At 39.3% G+C, this 19985-nt stretch overlaps 1 protein-coding gene across 3 annotated transcripts in view; it reads left to right on the top strand.

Annotated features, from left to right (window-relative positions):
• Nucleotides 1-19525, top strand: part of arhgef4 (Rho guanine nucleotide exchange factor (GEF) 4) — a 62559-nt gene extending 43034 nt beyond the window's left edge. For 2 of the 3 annotated variants that reach the window (XM_062379865.1, XM_062379866.1), the window contains 9 exons: nucleotides 8130-8309; nucleotides 8953-9153; nucleotides 10530-10709; nucleotides 11645-11877; nucleotides 13472-13601; nucleotides 13695-13826; nucleotides 15410-15653; nucleotides 18077-18154; nucleotides 18241-19525. In XM_062379865.1, the coding sequence (XP_062235849.1) occupies nucleotides 8130-8309; nucleotides 8953-9153; nucleotides 10530-10709; nucleotides 11645-11877; nucleotides 13472-13601; nucleotides 13695-13826; nucleotides 15410-15653; nucleotides 18077-18154; nucleotides 18241-18398 (1536 nt within the window). In that variant the 3' untranslated portion in view covers nucleotides 18399-19525. Of the gene's footprint in view, nucleotides 1-2664; nucleotides 3794-8129; nucleotides 8310-8952; nucleotides 9154-10529; nucleotides 10710-11644; nucleotides 11878-13471; nucleotides 13602-13694; nucleotides 13827-15409; nucleotides 15654-18076; nucleotides 18155-18240 lie in introns of those variants that run through there. The other variant, XM_062379867.1, reaches the window with a different exon arrangement.
• Nucleotides 19526-19985: the final 460 nt, after the last annotated feature.

Here is a 19985-nt window from a genome sequence, read left to right as displayed (position 1 = left end):
GAGTGTATTTACAATATGGACAAGTATGCACAAATTGTCTATGGCTTTACAATTCCAAGCTGTATGGAAAAGGCAGTTTTGATTGCCTAGAAATCCCAGAAAACCCGATCAGTACTGGTAGCTAGAGTGAATTGTTTATGGCAATGTTCAGGTTATAACTAAAACAACATAACCACGCCATTTGAATTGCCTGATAGCAGGCACAATTTGGCCCCATTATCAGTAGTTATGCAGGAGATTATTTTTCCTCTATCTTCCAGTCAGGTATGGTCCCATGCAATGCCTCTTCCAAGTCGTCAGCTTTTTTGTCAACATTTCGATTCCAAATTCCACTCTTTACAGACAAAATGTGCTGTCAACGACATGCAAGGCATAATGTGGCAGGTTGACCATATGTCAGTTGCAAGGGCCCATATTTTATCATCCAGCACTGCTGAGATGTTGTTTTGCGATTTTGGGACTGTGGTCTTAAATAAAAATGTTCCACCTGGCAGCTCTGCTTGTCAAATGTCTGCTGAAAGTTAACAAGTTACAGCATCAGTACACTGCTTCCGTCTTTCACTGTCACACTTGTACTTCGTAATTTTTGCTAACATTAATAATTAGTGTTATATCTTGTTTCTACATCACGATCACTACTGCACAGACTGCACCCTTTGGAAGCCGCATTTGTAGATCAATTACATCAGCAGCGTGACTAGGCTGTCTCGATTCGAAGGCTCCTCCAAATGCACCCGACAAATGTGTCCTTCCACCCCAGAGCAACAGAGGCTCCACCAGGTGGATCATTCCCGGCCCAACACATCCCATAACTGATTGCGCTTCAGTGATTAACTGTTTTTCAAAAAGAGGTAAGGGAGGCAAAAGGCGAGACAAAACTGCAGAAGAATTTAATTTAACATTCAAATGGTAGAACTCAACCAAACAGCTTACGGTACACATGTTAAAAAAAAAAAAAAAAAATCTTTTATAAACCAAGGAAAATGTTCTTCTTTGTTGCTTGGTAACGGCTGTAAGGGTGGGATAAGCCAGTGACGTAATAGGAGGACCAGACTGTCTCATTCCGGTTCGTCTGATGCTGTCTATGCGGCTGTTAGAGGATCCCGGGTTACCTGAAGGATGCAGCCGCTGAATTGAGACACACGCCCTTCTGATTCAGATATCTGCCTGATAAAGTAGAGTATATGGACTGATCTTTAAACTCCAAGTTGTTTACTGTTGTAAGTGAAACAAAGCCTGGTCACAGCAGAGGATTGTAAAGAGCGCTCTTGGCCTCTTCACAAGTGCTCTGACGTTGCTGGATTACTGGTTGTCATGGATACCTACTCTGGTTCTGTTTATGCACAAATTCAGTAAAATGTGATTTAAAGAGACAATCTGTTTACTCACAGTGTGACACTGACAATAAATATTTGATCTCTGTATATATTTGTCATGTTGAGGCAATCTGAGTTTCCTGTTACCAAGCTAGATCTTGTTTAGGTTTTATACAACCTGAAATGAACACAAACTAAAATAAACAATTGAATATCCAAATACTGGTAAAATAATCTCTTACAGATTTCAGATACAAAATCTCTTTTTACATCTGCACTGCATTCACTTGGTTGACAGTGACTGATCAGATCATTTCTCTTCTTCTCCTTGACAACCAGAGAGAGTCAGCCCTTTGCTGCCATCCAGTGGGTTAATGGATGGTTGCTGTCTGTTATATAGGAACTTGAAGATTGTGTCTCAACAAAAAGGTGCTGTGTGCTGTTAATAAAATGGCTTCGTTGCTGTGGAGAGGAAGGCTCAGTCAGTGGAGATGGGTGGGTGTGTGTGTTTTGTGTTCTCAGATTCTAGCTACCTTAACATGGCTCTTTTCTCCCTTTTATATTCGATTCCATTTTATGTTTAACTCTGTATCTTTGGATTTAACCTTTGGTTAAAACCGACAATTCAGGAAATTTATCTTTTTATACCTCCATGCCCACAACAGCTAGTGGCTGGAGGCATTATGTTTTTCGATTTTTGTGTCAGTCTGTCCATTTGTCTCATTCCCTTGAATACAATAATCAATAATGCCTTGACTGAGTTTCCTCCAATTTTGTACAAATATTCCCTTTTACCTAAGGATGAACTGATTCGATTTTGGTGATCAAAGGTCAACATACCCAGGAAATGTTTTGCTATCTGGTTTCACTGAGTCTAACCTTGGTTTGCCCTGGATAACCTGTACTATACCGTTCATTATCAACAACCTCAGTTAAAGCTTGCTTTACCATCCAGCTAAGTGTGTTCATATTAAAGCTATGGCCATTAATTACAAGCAGTGTAATTTTAACCATGAATTAAGTTCTTAGTACGATCTGAGGATACATTTTCATACTAGAGGTTTAAAGCGATATAGAAGTACACACACACACACACGTAAACACAAGAGCTATTAGCCTTTTCCCTTGAGGTCTAGACATTATTCTGCATGGCCTCCATCATCCCTCTCCCTCTGTCCCTCTCATCCAAACAACCCCCCCCCCCCCCCCCCCCATCAGTATCCCAGAGGTTGCTATGGTCCTGCCCCAACTAGTCTGGTATCCAGGATACGCTGACACATCTTGCATTCCGATTGGCTGTTGGCTATGCAAGGGTGGGTACACAAAAAAGATAGGGAAGGAAGGGGAAAAAAGGGCGATCCTGGTATTCGATAGATGGCTGAGGCAGCACGGCTCCAGGGACTACAACGAGCACCATTTTATCAGGAGCTTAAAGGAAAGAAAAGGTGTTCAGAGACTGAGCGATAGGTGAGAAAAAAAGCGAGCCAAAGGGAGAACAAATGGCTGGTTGTTTCTGGAGGTAGAACGACTGAGCATATGTGTGGCTTGAGTGAGAGAAGTACAAGCCAGTAAGAAAAAAAGAAGAGGGAGGAGGATAGAAGGAGGAATGAGCACGAACCGGAGAGATGCAGCTTCACGTATTTTGTCTTTCATCCTGACATCCTGACCGTGAACGAGAGAAAAGGAACGAAAAGGAAGAGAAGGACAAAATTGCTGGAAGACGGAAAGAAGACAGAGAGGGGAGGGCCCCTTTCCTCAAAGAGGAGAAAGGGAGTAAAGGAGGAGAGAGGGATGCTCAGCACGTAACCCACAAAAAGCTTCGCAGAGCATACAGCCATACAGGCTGACACAGATAAGCACCCAGCCTCCACCGGCAGGCTGGGGCCAGAGGCATCGGCAAAGTGGCAGGAGAAGCAGAGGAGGAGACCGCTAGACCTGAGCGGAGGAGGAGATCAGCAGAGGACAACAACGGAGATAGTCGGGGAGGAGGACGAGGTGACACTGTGTGGTGTGGAGGCTCAGCACTGAGGGAAAGGCGTCGGGGGAGGGGCGGCGGTGCTGAGCAGGAGGAAGAGGAGGAAGCCAGGGGACTGATGGCTTGCGGCACTGGCTCGGGGAGGTGGAGCAGGCAGAGGTTGGGATTATTAACCACCATGCTGCGCTGCAACCTCCCCCCAGAGACCCAGAAGGTGGTGGTGTTCTTCATCATGATGCTGCTCATCATCATCAACGTAGTGCTCATGTTCCTACTGGCCTTCCAGTAGAGAGCATAAATATATAACTCTCTGAAACACAAACGCACGCACACACACAAACATCACACACCAACACAAACACAAATACGCACACACGGTTCGGAATAGAGTAAGCAAACAAATAAACTGAAACACAGAGGGACTTGAAGCAGAAGACTGCCCTGTTGATGATCAGAGCTGCTGGGATTGATGGGTGTCCAGCATGGCAGCAGCAGAACACAGGTACAACCAGGAGGAGTACTTTACTGAGAGAATGGATGATGCATGTACATGTGTGTCCTCAGAAACGTGACGACAAGGAATTTCTTTCTGGATGAGCATAGGAACATAATCGATTTGTAGAAAAGCAGAGAGTTAGAGAGTATTTTCTCTAACATGGTAGCTTTAGTTATGATAATCAGTGCCAATCGTTTTGGGTTGATTTGTCCACATTTAAACATATTTGTCTTTGTAGATTCAGTCTCCATCCTATCCTAACTGCACTGATGGATTTCAGGTTGTGTTATTAACAAAGCCTATGAATAGTTGGAAACCAACAATGTGATGCTATGTCTCAGTGGGCCTACTTACTAACCTCAAAACTAAAAAGCTGGTCAGTGTTGCACCCATTACTCCACTAGGAGAATTTGATGGGGACTCTTTATCAGCGGATTGATACTCATTTGTTGTTATGATTATTTCAGGATGCATGAAGCTATATGTGGGATTGAGTCTAAATGAACAGTGTGTTAATGAAAGAAATTGTCATACAATGCAACAGTGTATCTCCTTGAAGTATTTGGAAATGAATGGAGCTCTATGGCACAGAGGAATAAACATCTCTTCCAGAAACTGGCTGCTGGGGAAAACACATTTGTCTTTGTTATTTCTAGTTTAAGATGATGCGTTGTTAGTTAGTTGTGTTTGTTTGTTTTGTAGGAACCTAAAAAGCAACAGTAGTGTAATAGAGGGCTTTCAGGTGATGTAACATACTCCTGATAACCCTGTTAGAGATCTTCTTAGCTAACCATGGCTGATTGTGTTGTGAACATACAACCTGGCTGTTTCTTCAGAACTGGACAGGATTCCTGTGTGCGCTAAACTGACCCGCTCTTTTTGATCACAAATTTTGGTACGATATATCATAACCGATGCCATCAAATGTAACATATATAATAAAATATAATGCTCTGGAATTCTTCTTTTTTGTGAATACAGAAGATAATATTCAGAGTGTAGAGCACTTGAAAATTTACATTAGTTGATGTTGTTTAATTGTTCAAGTCTTTAGAGTGTTTCAGGTAAACAGGGATGACTCATGTGACAATATTTGAAGTGAAAGAATAGAGCCAAAAGATAGAAACATAATATTACAATAATCTCCATATGGATATATTACATGGATCGATCTTCATAGATCATCTCGACACTTAAACACATGGATATTAAAATTGACTGTGTACTGTTACAGGAATTAATCCAAATAACAACTGACTATACCGCGGTTACAAATGAGAAATACAAAAAATTATATCAATTTTATCTGTCAGAATTACTTTACTTTTACACATACATGAAATATGAGAGCAAGGATTTTCATAATTTTTTTGAATCGTTCCGAATCAGATAACAAAAATATCATGTTTGTATCAACTGTGTAACTGGAACACAGATCACAGATTACAGATTCACTTCCAAAAGTTGAGCATCACTTTCTTTTTATATTTTCTGTCAGTAACCCGGGTCTTTTTCATATTTACATTGAGATATTACTTTGGGGGAAAGGCCTTTATTAACGACAACTTGTATCTTAACAGGATTAGTTTGCTGTGAATGTGAGCTAAGCATTTATTTTTTACATTTTCTTCATTAATTCAGTGCATATTAATTCGAAACATTTGTGTGGAAATTGTTAGGTTTCACTAATGGTAGCAGCTCCTGTGAAAACTATAATTTATGAGCAATTGGAAATATTTAACCAAAAAAATCTATATTTTTTATTAAATATGTATCTACAATGTGAGCCAGCACCCTACCTAACAGTAAATGTTTTAGAAGTCTTGAATAAAAACTATCATTTATATATTTACTATATACCAGCTTCTGTTTTATTATTTACAGAATATGGAAAAAAATAAAACTGAACATTATTTATCTTGATTGACAGCTCAGTGACTTGTTTCCTTGCAGCATACACAGAACTGCAGATCACTGCCACAGGTGTCAAATTATTCTGCCAACAGCAGAGGTTTAGCATTTAAATTCCAAAAGGTTCTTAATGGCTTAATCATTAGTTTGTTATTCTGGGAAAATATACAGTATATGTATAACTGAAATTTAGATGAATAACACTGCTTTATATTTATATTTAGGATCTTGAAACCTAATTAAGGATGCTTAGTATACAGTTTAGTAGTGTGATAGTGATGGCAAATAAATTAAGTGCCTGATGTTTTGTTGTTTTTTCTTTGCATCAATCTATCACAATTATGTTTATTTTAAGTATCAAGTAGAAGGTACTACTAATCTTTTCGTGATTATGTCACCACCTACCAATGACTCAACCAACATGTGCAGCCTTGGGAGGTATTTCACGATTCAAATCTTTTTTTATGACAAACATCAAAACAGTACTTAGCAGTCTTATGAATATCAGTCATACTGTTATCTCCTTGAAGGGGTCATTTATGGGAACTTTCTACTTCACAGAGATACTGAGCTTCCAGTTTCCCCTCTATTAAAATCCCTCTTTATGTATCTGATAAGTATTGGAGAACAGTGAATTAAAAGTGTAACAAGAAGAAGTCACTTTAAATTTCCAGAAATAAATACGCAATCAATGCACGTTTCTCTGTAGCTCTACAGGAGTGATGAATAGCATTCTTTTCATATTCCCTCATTTTGTGTTTAGATGAATGTGGTTTAGAACACTGTCCAACACATCAGTCCAAAAGCTTTAAATTTTTTATCATAGGTTGAAGGTGATCACTAATAGCAATAAACTTTCTTGTAAAGATATTTAGAGCTTTTCCTCTTGCTTTACACGAAAATCAGCAGGGTCTGCTCACTGTTTTCATACCTGCCAATGAGTGGAAGCATATATATTTGATGTGTTTTCCTCACAATAACCAAGTTTTTCTTTGAATTCGTCACCAGCCTATATATTATTTTGTCTAAAAAAAATTAATAATCATTTTAAAATCTAGATTTAGAAAACAATCTGAAGGAGGAGTACAATTTGTAAACTGACTCACATTAAATTCTTAACATTCGTATATCGTTGTGGATGATGGAAACGGGTTGCCATTGAGGCTGTGTTTCTGATGCTTTATGATCATGAGCATAGGTTGTTTATTTTTACAGGTATAATTTAGGTCCCTCATGTGTGTTTATTGTATATGTGCACAGAAAAGGCTTGTGTGTGTGTGTGTGTGTGTGTGTGTGTGTGTGTGTGTGTGTTGTGCGTGTGTTTGCCGGTTAACCAGCTACTGTTGTAATGTATGATACATACAGACAATAGTCTGGCCTGTACGTAGTGGTTTGCTATCTCAACATTTAATGAAAGGATATAGTGTGAATCTAGAGAGAAAGAGAGGCAAGATTGTGTGGGTGTGTTGCTTAGCAACAGCCACATCATCTGTTTTCTTTGTCGCCATGATGGATCAGTAGAGCAGAGAGACTGATCACTTAGAGAAAAAGGAGGCCAGACTTTCTGCTCTGTCCCTGAAAGAGACCCAGTTGGAGAGGGGAAAGATGCAGGGATGATGTGGTCCAGCAAGATCTTTGTTGCCTCTGCAGGAGTGAGAAGCTGAGTAGCATAATGGATGGCCTCTGTGGAGCTTGGGACCATGTTGACGCAGTAAAACTGGTGGTTCGTATGAGACGGTGTGAAATATGACCACTGCAGTGTTTATCGGTATCACAGACTCCACCTCCTTCTGGTCCTCCCCCTGTTCTGCCTCCTCTTCCTTTATCTCATGCATTTTAACTTCCCTCTACTTTATCTCCATCTAAATCCTAATAAATTCCTATTCAGCCTATGTTAGGTGAATGGCACATACATTCATACATCATAGTGCCACAGGGTGACCTTTGTGTGCTAAATGTCTGCTTGTTCCTCTCGGTGTTCCAACACCCATTATCATATCACAAATGTGCCAAATGTTGCCTGAAATCTTTGAATACTTCATTTTGTGTTTGTTTTATTTCCAAACATTATATCCAAAGTAAAATTGTATTTTATGCATAACTATATTATTTAATGTTTCAGCCAAGTGTTGGATGTAGGAGCAGCTCGTAATCAGCCCTCTCACCTCAATTGTCGGAGTCAAACAATGCTCAGCTTGTGAGAAAGGATGGCAGAAGATAACTGGTTCAACTTACAAAGTTCGAAGAATGAGTTGTACTGGAATTATGACATTTATGGTGGCTGGTAGTTGACCCTTGACTTTCACTGGATGACTAACAAAGCCCTGTGGCAAGTCCTTACTATATCATGTCATTTAGTTCCATATGTTGGAACTATAAATAAATGAACACAATCCTGACCTGTGTCCTCTCTGTGCTGCTTCCTCTGCAGCTGATCAGTGATGGCAGTGTGGTGTATGCTGAGGCACTCTGGGACCATGTCACCATGGACGACCAGGAGCTTGGCTTCAAGGCCGGTGATGTCATCGAAGTAGTGGATGCCACTAACAAGGAGTGGTGGTGGGGCCGCATCATGGACAGCGAAGGCTGGTTTCCTGCAAGCTTTGTGCGGGTAAGAAATTCTGTCCTTGCTGCTGGAAGACACACGTCATTCAAACGCTCTGTTTGATTAATGACTGCAGCTGCTGCAGTAGTGGCAGATTGAGTAATATGAATCCTCAACCTGTAATCTGTATTCCTATAATATGCTACACTAGACCTAAGTTGTTTTTTTGTTTTGTATTTTTGTGTTCTTCTTATTTTTGAGGAATTTCTGACCATCCTCACATATAACTGTATATGCCACTATATATTATATATATTGTATATTTCACATCATATCTGTACAGGAGAATGTTGTCTTATTCATCAGATATTCCCTTCTCTCTCTAGGCAGTACCAAAGTTCTGGTTATAGATCAAGGAACAACCAACACAACATTGTAGTGTCTACGCTTAGCGACTTTCATATCTAACTCAGATGCTCCAGACAGAGAGGCAACAAATTCAGCTCCCACCTACTTTCGCTCTTTTGTGTATTTCACCAGTGGCAAGATGTAAGCACACAATGTGATTTAGGAATGCATACTTTAGACTTTAAATCGAAGAACATGAAGTGTTGTGTACACCCATGCATTTTCTTAGGAGAGAATGGAAAATAAAAGATGTGTTTAACCCTAACCCTAACCCTGTTAAAGTCACATGTGTTCTCCTCAGTTGCGTGTGAATCAGGACGAGCCGATGGAGGAGTATCTGGCCGACCTGGAGGAGGTGCACACCGGTGAGAAGGACCAGGCGGGTCTGGGCCTGTTATTGGGACCTGGTTTACCCTGCAAAGAGCAGATGAGGACCAACGTTATCAATGAGATAATGAGCACAGAGAGAGACTACATCAAGCACCTGAAAGACATCTGTGAGGTCTGCATTACATCAAGTGGAAATATGATATGTCCTTTAGAGTCTTGTTAATACATCTGCTCCACCAAACATTGCTTTACCTTGGACATAGAAAACACTTGTCTGATTGACTGACCAGTCTTAGTTCAAGTCCAACCTTTTTCACAGCTCAACATTATTAGATAAAATGCTTCATTATTCATTACCTAACTGGTGAATCTTGCCTAACCAACAATTTTAGTCTCATTTGAGGTCATGTGATGTTTTCAGGAGAAGGAGGAGATCGAATAACACACCTTAAAGGATGCCACAATAAAATCCTCAAAATACTTTGTTAATGTAAAGATTCAAAAGATGCAGGAGGATATCCTGTACTGATTTGGTTTAGATTAAATTACCAAGTCAAACATTCAAAATATAAATGATGACATACAAACATACATACAGGTATGGTTGGTCAAGCTCTCCAAAAATAACGTATTCCAATTCTTGATCGTATAGAATCTAAAGTAGCAGAGGCCAGTGTTGTATTACACTTTGTCAGGCCCATGTGAGCAGCAGGAGCTCTGCGGTAAAGTGGTCATAAAGATGCCCGAAGTGGTAGATGGTTCTTATAACAATTGAGTTTTTACAGTGCAGCTCTGTCTTCATAGTAAACAGCAATGAGGCTTGCCCACACAAGCTCCTGAGTTCAAAACTGAACACGACCCTGACTAACTTGTACTTTGAGATCTGTTTTTGGTGTTTTTTAAATCTTTGAACTATGAACATTTTGAGTTGTGATGATTGTCAGAGATGTGACAGTCTTCTGCTTCTTCCATCACATAAATTAGCTCTTCCGCACCAAACCCTGGTTTTATAGGTCATACTCCACAGAGCTTAGTAGATAGTGTTATCTAGAAAACATCCTGAAAAGCTAACAGGGGTTTTGGCAAAAAACTGAAGAAGAATACAGGCCTAATAATAATCTAGTTTTTAAACACAATCTTTTCCCGGGCATTCTGAGATTATGTAAATAATACAGTGGCCAGTATGTAATGCCACGTTGTGTATTACTTCTTACACAGGTATAGCTGAAAATGTAACTGACCTCATTTAACACAATGAAATTAAACAACCTGAACCATTGACCAGATAATTTCACAAATATTGTGTCAAGGCTGTGGTTCGATTGGCTCACTCTGCTTATGATTGTGCAAGGATAAATATTCACATTCTCCTGTCTTAAGCAAATTTATTTACATGGAAATGAAGGCCATCAACAAAACACATAACTTTGCAAACTTTGAGTAACATATACAATCTTAACGAAAATACCCAAAAATCTGCAATCTATGTAGATGGCTTTTGAAGACTGGAGTGAGCAGCTTATAAGAACCTGTTTCTGTTTTTTTCAGGGTCACATCAAACAGTGCCGTAAGAGAACAGACATGTTCAATGAGGAGCAGCTTCGAGCCATCTTTGGCAATATTGAAGAGATCTACCGATTCCAGAGGAAGTTCTTGAAAGGCCTGGAGAAGAAGTTCAACAAGGAGCAGCCGCACCTCAGCGAGATTGGCTGCTGCTTCCTTGAACATGTAAGCTCAGTCACGAAACAGCTTGAATCCAGAGACCCTGCGAAATTAAATTAAATTAAATTTCAACAGTAGTAATAGGAATTGTGCTAATAGAGGGTTACCACTGTATGAGAGAAGTAACACACAAAAATGTCTTGCTGGAACAGGATTATCTTTTGAGCTCAAGATAATATCAATATTAACTCAGTTGTCTGTTTATTAGAAACACATAGCCTACATAGTCTAATACAACCTGCAATAAATTCCTCGTGAAGATGGTAATGTTCCATTTTCCATTTTTGTGTTGATTCATTTTGGAGGATACAGTGTGTGGTGCTGTTGAACTAGTTGTTCAATGCAGTGCAGTTGCACAGCATTACAGAATTCATACTCCACACTCAGTTGAATCAACAACTCTTAAACAAAGTTACAACAATCTGAACATTATAATCCTTATTGAGGATTAGTGTAGGCTTATATTCAACTGCATTGGTCCTAATAAAGTAACAACTGAGTGAAAGATGCGATCAATTTCCATGTAAATATTTAGTTCACTGAAAAATTAAAATTCACTCATTATCTACTCACCACTATGCCGATGGAGGGGTGGGTGAAGTGTTTGAATCCACAAAACACCTTAGGAGTCTCAGGGGTAAACAGTGTTGCTGAATCAAAAACCAATACAGTTTAAAAAACATAAAATACCTAGATACTGCTTGTGTGCTTTTCATAAGTGTCCATAAGCCCGAACATTCAAATTTGACTTGAATCACCATCATTTACATCGTGTTTTAGGCCTAAAAGTCTTCTACCGGAAGAAGTGATGCTAGCGGATGTAGCGTGTACCTTTGGGCCAGACCTTGTGTGCAGTGATATTGAGTGAGTTCGAATTTTTCTATGAACCTTCCCTTTAAACTGTCTGTCTGTCTGTTCTGTGTTTTGTTTTCCGTGTATAGCAAACAGATTTCCAGATCTATTCGGAGTATTGTAACAACCACCCCAACGCCTGTATCCAGCTCTGTAAGTTGATGAAAGTCAACAAGTACGTATTCTTCTTTGAAGCCTGTCGACTACTCCAGAAGATGATTGACATTTCCTTGGATGGCTTCCTGCTCACCCCGGTTCAGAAGATCTGCAAGTACCCACTCCAGCTGGCCGAGCTGCTCAAATACACCAACCCACAGCACAGGTGCCTGCAAAATCTCTCTGTGACATTCACTGGCACACAGGTGCAGATGTCACCTTTTCTTTTTTCTAAGAGAGGGCCACATAAGAGATACAGATACAGAAACAAAGAGTTTGAAAGTAAACATTTGTTATGCCTGTTATTATTCATGTTGCAGGATGTCTGTCCAATATGGAAGCCCATTTCATGAAGAAAAAAATAGTTTGAATCTCATAATTATGACTTAGCATCTCATTATTCTGAGATAGTATCTCATTATTATGACTTAGTATCTCATAATTATGACTTAGCATCTCATTATTATGAGATAGTATCTCATTATTGTGACTTAGTATCTCATAATTATGAGATAGTATCTCATTATTATGACTAAGTATCTCAGAATTATGACTTAGCATCTCATTATTATGAGATAGTATCTCATTATTATGACTTAGCATCTTGTATTTACGAGATAGTATCTCATTATTATGAGATGGTATCTCATTATTATGACTTAGAGATACTAATTCATAATAATGAGATACTATCTCATAATAATGAGATACTTTCTCATAAATACAAGATGCTAAGTCATAATTATGAGATACATATCCTGGAATACATTAGTTTGACGGGAAAAAAAAGGTGTCTTAAGACAAACTCCAGAGGTATATTTTATCAACTTATATCTCACTTTATTTTTCAGAACACAAGAAAGGTGAAAATAACTTTGAAAGCAACATGAAGTTAGAAAATTGAATATTAATATTAATATTTTTTATGCAATATATCGATAATCTTTGAACTACAAAATAATAATAAACCTTGCTAATTGGCACGTACTACTGGCATCTATTGCACTTCTGTAATGGGATAGATCCCTCAGATGTGACTTTCTCTAAGGTTTATAGATATTTTTCCACCTGTCACTCTTGATAACGGGTTAGGGACAGAGGATGTTGCACATTGTTAAACCCTATGAGACAAATTGTGATTTGTGAATAACATTTGATTGATTGGTCTCTGAAATTCTAACTTTTACACATTTATCATGTTTTCAAGACATAAGACATTGTGTATACCCAATCACTTATTTTTACCTGAAAATGTATGTTGTCCCTATAACATCAAATGTTATTTGATTCTGTCTTGGAGGATTAGGGTAAGGATTAGCGTCTGCTTCAAGGACTGCTGTTTTCTGTAATAAATATCAATCTTTAACAACTTTCATTTTTTTAATGTGTGTAGTTCACATGTATTATGTATCATTTGGTAAATTCCAACAAATATATTTGATATAAATTATCTTGTGGATTTCAAGTTCATGTTGTAGTTGGTTGAGATTTTTCTAGATTAAGCATTGGTTAAAAGCCCAACTAAAACATATTTTATTAATATTATTATTATTTTGATCTAAAAATATAATTTTCCTGAAACAGCCAGACACTGTAGTTCCTTTCGATTAATCCACAATGGGTGAACATTTTGTGTTAAAAATGTAAACTAAGATATACTTCAGGGTTTGGAAACACAACTCATCCTTGATCTTCAATTTCAACTATAACAGATATACATAATACAACTTTTAAACGTCATGTCACTCTATGATCTTTAGAGACTACCAAGATGTGGAGGCAGCCTTGAACGCCATGAAGAACGTGGCAAGGCTGATCAATGAGAGGAAGCGGCGCCTTGAGAATATTGACAAGATCGCCCATTGGCAGAGCTCCATAGAGGACTGGGAGGTGTGGCACGAAGCATCTGTGTTGCCTTGTTCAGAAATGGTCTCTCGCTGATTGTACTAACAGTGTATTTTTTGTGTTTGTGGATTCATGCAGGGTGAAGACATCCTCAGTAGAAGCTCTGATCTGATCTTTTCAGGGGAGTTGACCAAGCTGTCTCAGCCTCAGGTCAAGAGTCAACAGAGAATGTTTTTCCTTTTTGACCATCAGATGGTGTTCTGCAAAAAGGTGCCTCAACATTTGAAACTGTATTTTACTAAAGGTTTTACTTTCCGTTTAGAATACTAGAAAGTTCTCAGCCAGTTTTTCACCTTACATTGTTTTGCACTGCGTACTATTTACCATTTGCACTGCTGTCTTGGCCTCAGTATTGCTTCCAGGGATTAATGCCTGCAAAGTGGGTCGGGGGAGATGTGCTACTTTTGCATTAGTCTAACATGTATCAACTAACTTGGTTATGAGAGGACAGTGAGTCCACTGGGACAATTCCCTGTTAGCTTATACAGACATGTAGAACTGCTGTGTAATCACGCAGCTCAGTTCCTACAGGTGACTTTTACAGTCACCGAAACGCATTTTCAAAACGAGCACTGAACTCATCTGGCCGATGATAGAAAATCCAGGAAATGGATGGCTCTATTAAACAGCTGACTTACTGTTATATTTTCCATTGAATGATTTCTCTGGTCTGTCTCACTTTACCCCAGCTAAGGGTTAAAGTGAGACAGACCAGAGAAAGCAAGGGGCTAAAGTGATCCACTTACTTTTTCCACTTCAGAACTACCATAACAACACATGTTGTATTAGTTAAAATCCTGACAGCTAGATTGACAACCACACATTCCAAAACTAATATTGGACTAGTAACAGAATCATGGGGATTGGTCAATTAAGCACATTTATGATTGTTATGATTCATGTGATCTTTTGCACACCCTAGCTTACCTGCACATTGTTTCTCTGTCCATTTGGCAGGGACAGGGATATTGTTTTTCTCTGCGTATTCAAATGCCAGTTCACGGCACTTAACTGGACCAAGGTCATGGAACTGGTCAGCTAGTGTTTGGCAAGCTCCTCCTCCATCTCATCTGTGAATATTCTCTTTGCCTCAGCTACTTCACCCCAGGCTACTGATTTTACTTCCTCTTTCTCTTTTTTCTTTATGAATCTTTTGAGGGTTGTCTTGTCAATATTTCTATACCTTCCAGCTTTTCCTTGCATGACCTCAGCGGCTGCACTCTCCATCTCTGCGAGGGGTGTTTAGTCCCAGTTAGTCTTCCTGGTGTAGTTTCTTGGCATGATGACTTTTCTACAATGTTTATGACATTAAAAAATAAAACATATGTAATGTAATATCACACTCAAATATGTTTAAGACTAAACTTAACTTGTGCTTCATGTCTCACTTTACCCCACAGCATTTGTCTCACTTTACCCTACAGCCAACATCTTAGAAAAAACAACCCAACAGTTGATTAAGTTCAATACAAGAAAATTTACTTTTACATGCAAAAAACACATTTTTGTGAAAATACATAATTACCACAGCACCAGCACCAACTTCTCCTTCATGGCAAGGGGAATGGAAGGGGCTTGAAAACATAATGGTCACATGACCACAAATGTGTACCGTTGCCTTGATACAGGGGGTGTCTCACATTACCCGATGTCTCACATTACCCCGCTCTCCCCTATTAATAGTTGATTGTTTAATTGTTTGGGATGGTGTGGCTGTGAAGGTTGAGGAGGTTGGCGGTTTGATCCAAATCTCCCCCAGGCCCTGGATGAATTTGCCATTCTTATCATTGCAGGACCTCCTACGGCGGGACATGCTATACTACAAGGGTCGGATGGACATGGACAACATGGAGGTGATGGATGTGGAGGACGGCAAGGAGAAAGACTTTAACATCAGTGTGAAGAACGCCCTGAAGCTGCGATCAGTGGATGGTGATGAGGTCCACCTCCTCTGTGCCAAGAAGCCTGAACAGAAACAACGCTGGCTCCGAGCCTTTGCCGATGAGAGGAGGCAGGTTCAGCATGACCGTGATACAGGTCAGATATAGGCACCGTTCAAAACTTTAGTGATCCTTTAAGCATCATGAACCAATTATCAGAAGCACTGTAAAAGTTCTGAAATCAAACCTGTCACCCTCTGGTTAAGTGCCATTGTCTCAAACCTCTCGCTTCCTTCTGTGCAAACCACAGAGCTGTTTCCATAAACTAAACCTGCGTTAATACTGTATTATCCTCAATGGGCTTCGTGTCAGGAGCTGCCAGCAGTAAATGGATTTCACTAATGTATCAAGAATATCTCTCCACTTCACCACACACCGCACATTGGTTACAGCATCGTTACCAGTTACCTGTTATTTAGTTGGGTGTCTGTCCTCGGCTAGCCTCCCTGTATTGCTGTTTCCCTCATCTGTGTTTCTCTGTTTTTCTCAGAAGCTCCTGGCGGCACAATTCCTCATCCTAGCATATTGCTCACAGTGTCATGAGCTGTTGCTAGGCTAGTGTCCCCATATAGCTCACAGTACACAAGGGAGAACATTTACATGTTACTACCCAGCCCTGCCCCTATAAGTCGACCATCAGTCTTTCAACCCCTAGTTTTGGGTGAAAGTCTCTGTTGAAACATAGCAGAGGCCCATCAGTGAGAGCTTTTATTTATATAGGCTGATCAAGTGCTATCAATATGGGCAATTTATTTTTACTGATTAACTTATGCAGCCCTTCTAACCCCAGAGCTTGGCCTTTGTGTAATTTAGGTATTTGTCACATGTGGCTCAGGGTTAGAGCGGGCGTCCTCTAACCAGAAGGTTGGCGGTTCGATCCCACTACTTCCTTGTCCAGATGCTGGTTCAAGATACAGAACCCCAAATTGCCCCCTTTCATAGAGATTGTGACACACATAGATGAACTGCATGCATGTGTGAGTGTAACAAAGACAAGACAAGCAGAGTGTTTGAGATTCCACCTCAGCTCCCTCTATGAAACACCACTAGAGTTCTGCCCTGTGTTGTCAGTCTGTAGGCAAGGTTAAAGATTTGGGAAATTAGAGATTATTTTCCTTGTCTTAGACTTGTGTTGAGTCCTTTACATTTCCATCCTTTAAGTTGACTAAGGTTGTCTTATTACCGGATTCATCATCAGACAACAGACTGATGTCACATTATACTACTCCTTTAGCCTACAGCAGACTTTCAGAGGTTAATGTAGCAATATTTTTTGGATGGTCAAAGATTTACTGCACATGCATTTTGGATACCGATAGACTTGTTTCATTTTAGTGAGTGTTTGCAAGATGCACCTCACACTTTACTGTATGTTCAAGAGAGGATTGTGGGTCGATATTGATCAGAGAAATGTTGACAGAAAATGATTGGATTCACAGTTATGTTGAACCAGATTCAGGAAACAGGTGACTTTATCATAACAACATGACAAACCTGTGAGTTGCGTGCCTTGAGGCGATCTTGCGTCTCTACACGGCTACATAGCTTCATAATCCCAAGTCTTACTTTATTTTACCTGGATGAGTGAGTCACTTTGCGTGCCACATTTTAAACATCTATCTAATGTGCTGATATGATACTATTTTGTCTCTACTAAAGTATGTTCTCATCATTAATTTATACCGAACTAAATATACATGTTAACTAGAGGTCATTTTACATATATGAGTTGTAAACATTCCTTCTATTTATCATTTGCATTCACCATTCCAAGATCCAGAGAACTATTCCATTTATTGGTAATATTGGGTAGAATTCTTCATTACGCTCAGCTTTGGTTAAAATGTTACGTATAGCACCTATTAATTGTCCATTTTGTCTCTTTTATTGAGAATTAACCTTAAATCAGGTGAAACTTTTTTTCTATGGTAAAGGTTTTTGTTTTTCTGTTTTTGTTTAGTTTGCATTACTTGAAAAATGTATTGTCTTTTAGTTGGTATTCATTAGTTGCAAAAATGAGAGTGCCATGTTATGGTAAATGGTATCTGACCATTGCTGAAGCTTAATCACTTCTCCCAGTATAGGGCATGACAAGTTAGAGATTTGCATGTGCCTCCTATTTTCTGTTTCTTGAACATTTAATTGACTGTTTGGTTTGTCTTTCATGGCTCTAAGTGTCACTTTATCCTTATTTAATTTCCTACACAGTCTTTTCAATGACTCCTCTGGCATTACTTATAAAGCACATATAAAATGTATATAAATTTATCTCACCTATGTAGCTCATCCACCACCAGTAGCCTACTGTTCTTGAACATTTGAAGGGAAACAGTAAACAACAGTAGAATCCCTTTTTTTCCGCACATTATAGTTATCAGACAAATATTAACACAGATGCTACATGTCCAGCCAATTTCATGTTAAAGAAAAACAAGAGTAGCAGTTATCAATCATGTTTTTCCCAAGAAAGAATATTTTGAGAAAGCTCAATAGTTACAGTGTTTCTTTTTCTGTTTGCAGGCTTCTCTCTCACAGAGGTCCAGAAGAAACAGGCCATGTTGAATGCCTGTAAAAGCCATCCAGCTGGGAAACCCAAAGGTAGAAACCCAGGGGCTCAGAGAGCTTTATCAGTTGATCATATTTGGCTAATGCATTTAATAAATCATTGAATTTTCTGTTCACAGCGGTGACCAGACCCTACTATGACTTCCTTCTGCGACAGAAACACCCCTCCCTCCCCACAGCTTTGCCCCAGCAGCAAGTTTTCATGTTGGCTGAGCCCAAGCGCAAAGCCTCCACCTTTTGGCACAACATCGGGAGATTAACACCCTTCAAGAAGTAAAAAAATGATGACAGAAATAGAAAGCTGTGGAGACAAAGAAGAGGAGAAAGAGAAGAGCTCTCTGCTCGTGCCTGAACAGACCCTTTTTAATTCCTCCCCCTTCCTTTCCTATCGGTATCATTGCCCTAATTGATATACTGATTTAAGGTATAGATAAGGATGATTATGATGATGGGGAGATTATTTTTGAAAGCACTTTATAGGTTGGTTAACAATCAAACTAGAGAATTGTCTCCTGGAGACACTGAGTCAAACAGGGAGCATGGACTCTTGCTTAACTTGCTACTATACCTTCAGTCACGCGCAAACTGGTACTAATACTATGACTGTACTGCTGCAAGCGAGCATGGGACTTCTGACTGTGCTGCCTCTATAAAGACATTGCCTGTCGACAAATCCGTGTCGTTCATTTCCAGTGTTCTTATGTTTTATGATTTGACAGATGCCAACAGTTCGCAGTGCCAGATTATTTTCTTTTGTATTTGTTTGTTCTATGTCAAAAAAAGGGAAAATGAGGAGGTGGATAACGATTGATGTGCATTTCTCTGTGCAAATCTATAGTTTCAGGATCATTGCAGCTGGGTTTTGATGTGTTTTGTGATCTCCATCCACCAGGATATCTTTCTGTATTTCCCTGGTGCATTTGTGGTATATCGCAAACAATTTATTAAAAAACAACATAAATGCAGCCCAAAGAAGATTGAACTCATCCCAGATAAGGAGCTTTTTTATTGAAACAAACAGCAGCAACCCACACTTTCCAGCAACAGACATTCCTCGAGTGTGATCCTCGACTCTTCCTTATACCTACCATGTCAATGAAAGTAAACAACCTATTCTTTCTTTATTTTTTATTTTTTAAGTGCCATTTGAAGTGTGCCATGGATGACTTACAATGACATGCATGGATGTGATGAAAAATACTGTGAAGATAATTTTTTGTATCTTTGAAGAATCCAGCTCTATTTAACCAGATTCAGGAAACTGATGACTTTATTGTACTACTAGGCTGACGGCATCTTTCTCTCTCTCTCTCTCTCTCTCTCTCTCTCTCTCTCTCTCTCTCTCTCTCTCTCTCACAAACACAAACACAAACACACACACACACACACATACACAAACAGACAGTTATTTATCTACCTGTACTTCAGATATCCAGTATCCCTGCTCTGTGTGTCTTATCTCCGGTATAATCTCTTTTCCAATCAATGCAGCCCAGTGATATGACTTTGTAAGTGCATTCAGTGAAATTTACTCCTCTCACCTTTATGTTCAAATGTTTAAGCTTCTGACAATATGGAATATTAAACATTCCTAAGCTGACAAATATGGCTGTGAACTGAAGTGATTATTTATTCTTGGTATTCTTTTTTTGGTAATTGTTTATGGTAATGGAACAAAGAACGACGATTGTGACACCAATAAAGCTTGTCTACAGAATTAACATATTTCATCAAGATGCCTGTGGTTTGCTCAAGGCAGATCAAGCCTCCGACCTCCTGAAAGGGGTAAAAATCACACCAATCTGTAGTTTCGGCATTTTTGGATACAGCATTTTTTTCAGTCATGTGTAGTCTGTGTGTGAGT

This window comes from Platichthys flesus, chromosome 21 (assembly GCF_949316205.1).
Source record: "Platichthys flesus chromosome 21, fPlaFle2.1, whole genome shotgun sequence".
NCBI classification, from domain to species: Eukaryota; Metazoa; Chordata; class Actinopteri; order Pleuronectiformes; family Pleuronectidae; genus Platichthys; species Platichthys flesus.
The sequence above is the reverse complement of the archived record's forward strand: the minus strand, read 5'-3'. Positions and strand labels throughout refer to the sequence as shown.